This window comes from Hibiscus syriacus, unplaced genomic scaffold, assembly GCF_006381635.1.
Source record: "Hibiscus syriacus cultivar Baekdansim isolate YM2019G1 unplaced genomic scaffold, ASM638163v2 tig00110264_pilon, whole genome shotgun sequence".
Classification (NCBI taxonomy): Eukaryota; Viridiplantae; Streptophyta; class Magnoliopsida; order Malvales; family Malvaceae; genus Hibiscus; species Hibiscus syriacus.
In genome coordinates this window covers 864342-872822 of record NW_024062653.1, presented here as the reverse complement: position 1 = coordinate 872822, position 8481 = coordinate 864342, and the positions used below count along the sequence as shown (strand labels likewise).

At 35.0% G+C, this 8481-nt stretch overlaps 1 protein-coding gene across 3 annotated transcripts; it reads right to left on the bottom strand.

Moving 5' to 3' along the window:
- Positions 1-5810: 5810 nt before the first annotated feature.
- Positions 5811-8481, bottom strand: LOC120115408 (mannose-1-phosphate guanylyltransferase 1-like). Of its 3 annotated transcripts, none has more exons than XM_039136133.1 (5): positions 8332-8481; positions 7307-7439; positions 7133-7195; positions 6796-7035; positions 5811-6708 (listed from the first exon to the last, which is right to left on the bottom strand). In XM_039136133.1, the coding sequence occupies exons 2-5, from the start codon at positions 7415-7417 to the stop codon at positions 6037-6039; spliced, it is 1086 nt and encodes a 361-aa protein (XP_038992064.1). In that variant the 5' UTR covers positions 7418-7439; positions 8332-8481; the 3' UTR covers positions 5811-6036. The 3 variants fall into 3 exon arrangements, with proteins under 3 accessions (XP_038992064.1, XP_038992063.1, XP_038992065.1); XM_039136132.1 differs by having other exon boundaries at positions 8319-8480; XM_039136134.1 differs by lacking the exon at positions 8332-8481 and adding an exon at positions 8145-8156.

Genomic DNA, 8481 nt, shown 5'->3' with positions numbered 1-8481 from the left:
TTCCTTTGAGATCCAAATTTTGAATTTGTTTCACATTAAACAAAGTTGATCTCATTTGAGATCGTATCTATTTCAAAACAAATTTTTGTCCCTTGAGACATTTTTCCACAAACTTTGAGATTTTTCTAAAAAATAAATTTTGTCTCGCTTGAGACAATTTATTTCAAAACAAATTTCGTCTCATTTGAGACATTTTTTCCTTTGAGATCCAAATTTTGAATTTGTTTCACATTAAACAAAGTTGATCTCATTTGAGATCGTATCTATTTCAAAACAAAATTTTTGTCTCACTGGAGATAGTTTTCCACAAATTTTGAGAATTTTAAAACAAATTTTTGTCTCATCTTTGAGACAATTTCTTTCAAAGCAAATTTTGTCTCGATCGAGACAGCTTTCTAAAAACAAATTTTGTCTCGTTTGAGACAATTTCTTGAAAAACAAATTCCGCCTTACTGGAGACATTTTTCATTGAGATACAAATTTCGAATTTGTTTCACATTAAACAAAGTTGATCTCACTTGAGATCGTTTTCTCAAATTTTGTTTTGCTTGAGACAATTTCTTTAAAAACAAAGTTTGTATCACTTAAGACAAATTCTCTTAAAACAAATTGCGTCTCGCTTGAGACATTTTTCCTTTGAGATACAAATTTTGAATTTGATTCACTAAAAACAAAATTAATCTCACCTTAGATTGTTGCTTCTTTCAAAACAAATTTTGTTTCGCTTGAGACCTTTTCCCTTTGAGATCCAAATTTCGAATTTGTTTCACATTAAACAAAGTTGATCTCACTTGAGATCGTTTTCTCAAATTTTGTTTTGCTTGAGACAATTTCTTTAAAAACAAAGTTTGTATCACTTAAGACAAATTCTCTTAAAACAAATTGCGTCTCGCTTGAGACATTTTTCCTTTGAGATACAAATTTTGAATTTGATTCACTAAAAACAAAATTAATCTCACCTTAGATTGTTGCTTCTTTCAAAACAAATTTTGTTTCGCTTGAGACCTTTTCCCTTTGAGATCCAAATTTCGGATTTGTTTCACATTAAACAAAGTTGATCTCACTTGAGATCATTTCTCGAAAACAAACTTTGTCTCGCTTGAGACAATTGCTCTAAAAAAAATTTTTTTTCTCATTTGAGACTATATCTTAAAGCAAATTTCATCTCGCTTGAGACATCATTTTCTCTCATAATACAAATTTCAAGGTTGTTGTACTTAAAGCAAAATTAATATCACTTGAGATTTTCAAAGCTGATTTGTCTCGCACGAGACAGTTTTCCCTTTTAACAAATCATGAAATTGTTTCATTTGAAACAAAATAAACACTTTTGAAAACACCCTTGAGATTATTTCCATATAAACAAAATCGACAATATTTGGATCTTTTAAAACGATTTTTGTCTCTTGAGACAGTTTCTCTTGAAAAAATCTTTGAGTTTGTTCCTTTTGAATAAAAATCTTGGAGTTTGTTCCTTTTGAATAAATATCTTTGAGTCGTTTCTTTTGAAAAATCTTTGAGTTTGTTTCTTTGGAAACAAAATTTTTTCTCTCTTAAGATAGTTTCTTTTGAAACAAAAATCTTTGAGTCTGTTTCTTTTGAAACAAAATTTTGTCTCTCTTAAGATAATTTCTTTTGAAACAAAAATCTTTGAATCTGTTTCTCTTAAAATGAATTTTGTATCTCTTGAGACCGTTTCTTTTGAAGCAAATCTTTGAATATGTTCATTTTGAAAATCTTTGAGTTTGTTTCTCTTAACAAAATCATCTTTGAGTCTATTTCTTTAAAAACAAATGTTGTCTCTCTTGAGACAGTTTCTAATTAAAAACTAACTTTTGAGATTGTTTCATTTGAAACAAATTTGGTCTCACTTAAGATGAGATCCATCATTTGAGTCTGTTTCTTTTGAAACAAAATTTTATCTCTTAAAGACAATTTCTTTTGAAAAAAATCTTTGAGTCTATTTTACTTTGAAACAAAGTTTTGTCTCTCTTGAGACAATTTTGTGAAAAAAATCTTTGAGATTGTTTCTTTTGAAAAAAATCTTTGAGTTTGTTTCCTTTGAAACAAAATTGTGTCTCTCGAGACAGTCTTTGAGAAAAATCTTTGAGTTTATTTCTTTGGAAACAAAATTTACCATCTTTGAATCTGTTTCCCTTGAAACAAAATAAACATCTTTGAGATCGTTTCTCTTGAAATGAATTTTGTCTTATTTGAGCCAATTTCTCATGAAACACCGATCTTTGAGAACGTTTCCTTAAAAAAACAAATTTTGTCTCGGTTGAGACAATTCCCTTTAAACGCCGTCTTTGGGTTGTTTCCTTTGAAACGAATTTTGTCTCTTTCGAGACAGTTGCTTTGGAAAAACTTATCTTTGAGTTTATTTGAAATAAAGCAAATATCTTTGAGATCGTTTCTCTTGAAACGAATTTCGTCTCCCTTGAGACAATTTTTATCAAAATCCAATCTTTGAGTTTGTTTCTATTGAAACACACCTTTGAGTTGGTCTCCTTTGAAACCATTATCCTAGAGATAACCAGCCGTCCTCGTCATGTAGGAACCGTGTTATCACCTTTAGATGGCCAGAACTCTTCATCACGTATGAGCCGTGTCATTCCCCGACCAGATCTCTTCATCACGTAGGAGCCGTGTCAACCATAGATAACCAGCCGTCCTCATCACGTAGGAACCATGTTATCACCTTTAGATGGCCAGAACTCTTCATCACGTATGAGCCGTGTCATCCCCAGACCAGATCTCCTCATCACGTAGGAGCCGTGTCAACCATAGATAAACAGCCGTCCTCGTCACGTAGGAACCGTGTTATCACCTTTAGATGGCCAAGAACTCTTCATCACGTAGGAGCCGTGTCACCTTTAGACGACCCAAACTCTTCATCACGTATGAGCAGTGTCGTCCCCAACAACCAATATTATCCAATTTCTATGTATAAATGGAAGAGAACCAGACAAAAACGTGTTGTCTTATTATCTTTGCCCTATTCTTGTTAACACAAGAATGTGCAAAGAGGGGCAGCTGTAGACACCCGTTTTTGTCCGGGTTTTTTATTGTTATTTTATTATTATTATTATTATTTATTATTATTATTATATTATTAATATTACATATTACAATTTTTGCAGGCCAAAGCCCAATATACATCAAGCCCACTGTTGACCCAGACAACCCAACCCATCAGATTAGGGTTTCAAACCCTAAACCAGATTAGGGTTTCAAACCCTAAATGTTCCAGCCGCCTCATTTCTGGCCGTTGGATCTGGACCCATCCAACGGTCCAGATCACGCAGAGCTTAGGGTTTGAAACCCTAAAATAGCTCCAGCCGCCTCGACTCCTCAGCTTCCCAGCCGAGCCTCACCCCTCGACAGCCTTTGACGCCGGCCGCCTGCATCCACAGCGATTGAAGGGCCGTCCATCCGTCATCCACAGTGATCCTCAACAGTGAGGTAGCAGAGAAATCAATTAAAAATTAAAAAAAAATCCAAGCAAATCTAATCAAATCCTATTCCTAGACATCATCATCTCACCAAACGAAAAAATCAACCATAAATCAAGCAAGATATCAGAGTCAAAAGGGGGAGGGATTCAAAAAAAGAAGAAAAGAAAAAAGTACACAGAGGAAAGAAAAGAAAGAAACCAAGAAAAAAACCATCCATCCCATTCAAACAAAAATACGAAAGAAAAAAAAACAGAGAGAGGGGAACCCATACCTTGATCGGAGGAACCATCGGAAGTCCAAAGGGGCGTTGGAGTCTCGGTTTTCCGTGAGGTAAATCCTAAATCTAGGGTTTTCTGTTTGGATTTTGGGGTAGGGGACTTTAGATTTGGGTTGAGAGCTAAGAGAGGAGTCTTTTGGAGGCTTCTCTCTCTCCGGCCGCCGTGAGTTCCGCCGTGGACTCCGTCGTTGGCGGCCAACGCCCTCGTCTCCGGCGAGAGAAGTTGAGAGAGTTCTCAACTATATCTCTCTTTTCTTTTTTTTTTCTTGTTTCTGAAAGAGGGAAAATGAGGGAATATGAGAGATGAGCTCGGTTTTGGGGGGGGGTATGCCGAGCAAAACGCAGTCGTTTTGCCCCCAATATCATCTGATTTTTTGAGTTACGGGATAACTACTCTTTTGGTCCCTGATGCTTTGTAACCGTGTTATTTAGCCATGGAATGAAGTTTACATTATTTCAATTTGAGCCTTTATCTTTTCATTTTTATATTTTAGTCACTACCCTAGGTTATATCATTTTTGTGTATATTTGGTTCTGGGTTCAATATTTATAAATGTTACATCTTAGCCACTAATTTAATATTTCATGTATGTTTCTTTGATATTCGAATCTGGCCATCCCATTTTTAAATATTTTATTTTAGTCCTATTAATGTATGTTATGTCATTTTTGTGAATATTTGACTTTGAGACATTATGTTTGTAATAGTTTCATTCTAGTCCTAAGTTCTTGTGTTGTGATATTTTGTGGATGTTTGAATTCAGCCATCATACTTGCAAATGTTCTATTTTGGTCACTGTCTGACATTTTATTTAATTACTTTTTTGATCCTCCATGTTTCTGTGAAATTTCAATTTAGTCATAAGCTTTACTTTTGGGCTATTTTCACTTCTAGTATTTGACTGTTTAATGTTTGGGATATGGGCTCTAAATTATTTTTATTTTTATATTTAGTCCTTTAAATTTCGGTTAGTGCTATTTTTGGTCCATTAACTTTCTGTTTTTTGCTGTTTAGCCTCCTAAGTTTCTGTTTATATTATTTTAGCCTCTTAAATGTTTTATATTTATTTTGGTTTGTAATATTTACTAATTTATTTTTAGACATTTATGTATGGATGTGTATTTTACTCATTACTTAATTATTTGGATTATGTAAATAATGTTTTCAATTTCATTTAATGTAAATATTTTATTTTGTATTTCCAATTACATTTATTTTCATTATATCTTTATCTATGTAAGAAATATTCGATTATATTTTCAAGAACACGTATGCGTAGAATGGGCGTAGAAAGTACCACTTGGTCGAAGTGGTACGATCCGATACGGCATTTTAACGACATAGGAACTTGCAACAAGTCGAGTATATTTTACTAATTAATTTATCCAAACGATGCAATGTGTGTTATTTTAAATGACAATTTACTTTATTTTATGTGAATGTAAATTTCAAAATTTTTAATTTGTATTCAATTCACGTTTTCAGTTAATCAATTTATTCGTATGTAAACATTGTTTTTAGTTATATTCGATTTGTATTTTTAACATAATCAATGGTAGAATATTCTTTTACGAATGAGAAATGGTTGAAATAGCTTTCCCGACAGAGGATTGCAAATTTCAAGATTTCTGATTGAGTTAAAGGATTTTCTTTAAATAATTCGAGGCAAATTAAATAAATCTCAAAAAATGGATCATAGGTTAATTTTATATTCGATTTATCATTTCCATCATTTACGACAATGTGTACGCGACACAGTACCATTTTTGGGCGCTGTGGGGGTGCTTACCCTTCCCCACACGTAACCGACTCCCGAACCCGTTAAATTTGATTTCTGGTAAATGTAGACCATTTTTGTCTTAAAAAATGATTTTTCTTAAATTTCTTTTAAAAAGACGTTTTTAGGTATTCGACCTACCTAACCCAAAGGTCTATGGCGACTCTATTCAATTTAATCCAAATTAATCCAAAATACTCAATTTTTCAAAATAAAAGTCATAATCGTTTTAAAAATAATATTTAATTATTTTACAAAAAAATGGTTATGACAATATCCACATATGTATCCAACACGAAAAAGAAAGTGAAATAATTTATTTTGTATACACCAGAGTTACACATTTCATACCAAAGATTATCTTATGCAGTTGACAAACAGAACATCACCCTCAGACTTGCAGAAAACTGAGATTCAACATTTGTGGAGTGAAAAGGAAAGGAATAAATGACAAGAACAAATGCATTCCTTATGACAAAACATGTTTTGCTACTTAATTTCACCTGCAAAACGGAATTCGTCGTCACATGACGATTTCTGGCTTCAAAATGCTCGATTTGATCTCTTTGTGAGGCAAAACCACGCCACCATTGCTGTAAATTTCATCACATACATGGACGTCTTCTCCGAGAATAGTCATGTTTTCTACTCTAGCCCATTGGCCGATGGTGGAGTGCCATCCGATGATACTGCTTGATATGCAAGCGTGCTTCTTGATGCGGACTCCACGCATCACGGTGCAGCGAGAGAGTCTGACACCAGACTCGACAATGCAGCCTGGACCGATTGCCACATCCGGTCCGATCAAGCATCCTTCTCCAATTTTGGCAGTCTCGTGAACCAAAACATTTCCTACAAAGTGAGAACCAGCGGCTAACTTCGTTGAGGCTTTCTTCCGCAGGGAGTCCAGATAGAGTCTCAGTCCAGTAATGTAGTCCCTTGGCTGACCAATGTCCATCCAAAACCCGGGAAGGACCATTGCATACAGCTTCTTCTCTGCTGCGATCTTCGGGAAGACCTCTTTCTCGATTGAGGTTGGCCTCAGCTCGATTCTATCAAGAACAGACGGATTCAGCAGATAAATCCCAGCATTGATTTTGTTTCCAACAAACAACTTCGGTTTTTCCACGAATTTGTCCACTTGCCCTGTTGATTCTTCCATCACCACCACACCGTATTTCGATGGTTCGTCCACCTATTTAGTTTCAAATCAAGTATTACGATCTCTCTAAAGAAAATAACTTAAAAACTGAAAATAAATAACTTAGAGCTGAATTGTTACCTTGGTTACCATAATGGAAGCTTCTCCTCCATGGGCTTTGTGGAATTCAATCATTTCTTTGAACGGATACTCGCTGATGACATCACTGTTAAGGACAAAAAATGGTTCACCAGACTCGTCAATGAGTTTGTCCCTCGCCAAAGCAAGAGGACCAGCAGTGCCGAGCGGCTCCGTCTCTTGAGAGCATGTGATCGTGATCCCGAGTTTAGTTTCGAATTCCTTCAAGAAGTTCAACATTACCTACAAAATCAAGTGCTCAATGGTCAGCTTACGAACCACTTAGCCACTAAAATTTTAGTCCGTTGAATTAAATTTTACACATGAAGGCCTCATGTACCTCGGGTTGGTAGTTTATAGCCAATACAACTTCAGTTACTCCAACAGCCTTGAGAGCCTCAATCTGAAAACATCCAAGCAACATTATTCCACAAAATAAACAAAATTACCTTGATAAAACAACAACCATAAACAAAAAAAAAATGATTCCAAGAACCATAGTCTAGAAATATACCTGATGCAGTATCATGGGTTTATTAGCGAATTCAACAAGCGGCTTAGGAACACTCAGAGTCAAGGGCCTCAAACGTGTTCCGAATCCTCCAACAAGAATAAGTGCCTTCATTGTGATATACCTTTTTGATTACCTGCAGATAATACGATCAGTATCTTAAGCAGCAAGCCAACAATCCAGTTCAGATCCAAATAGGAAAGCAGCTTGACAAATGTTAAACCTAAAAGCAATTTTAAAAAAAAAAATAGCAAATTTTGATGTGAAAAATTAATCCATTGGGTGGCAACATGAATCTAGAACGAAATCCAGCTATAGAGTAACCTCTGCTTCAAGTAATGACAGATGGGTTAAGCTAGATGGATTAAGCTACTTTATTTTTTTTTCCTATTCCATTTTTTAAATCCTTTTAAAGGGAAAAGAAATATATATATATATATATTAAAGATTTTCCTTTTCACGCTTCCACTCTCCAATGGTGCCATATGAAACAGAAAATCGCCACAAAAATCGTACCTAAAAGGATATAATAAACACAAAAATTCAACTAGACGCAATTGAATCCGACAATTCCAGCTAAGTAGTTTGGATCTGGCGACACGGAAATTCTTGAATCTTACAAGTTACAAAGTAATTGAAGACAGACATAGCAAAAAGAAATGAAAATTTCAGTAGAATTCTTAACCAACGTCAAAATGGCGAGTAAAACATTAATCTTAGATTCCGTGGCTAAACGAGAATGAGATTAAGTAAATTAACTCAAGTCTCTGTTGTTCTTCTTGAATTTGACCATGTAAACAATCAGGTCTAACAAGATACACCATTGCAAATCAAATCAAACCTTAAAATTCTCCCAAAAAAGGCTATCAAAACAACGAAATCGAACAAAAAATCAACGAACGGCAAATCACAATGTCAACTCCACGTCTCCACCGAATCATTCAAAGCAAAACTCTTACGAACTTTGAGAGAAGACTCCGTACAAAGCTCGAAACAACCAGAATTAAGTGATTACCTTAAAGCCTTACCAGATCCAGGCACGAGCTGAGTCCAAACAACAAAACTCGAGCCCGATTCGAGACAACCGAAGAGAAAAAGGGCGGGGAAATGAGTCAACTAGGACGAGTTTTATAGTTTTTGTTTTTCCGTCGGTAGCTGAGCTGGCTTCCCGCGGGGGA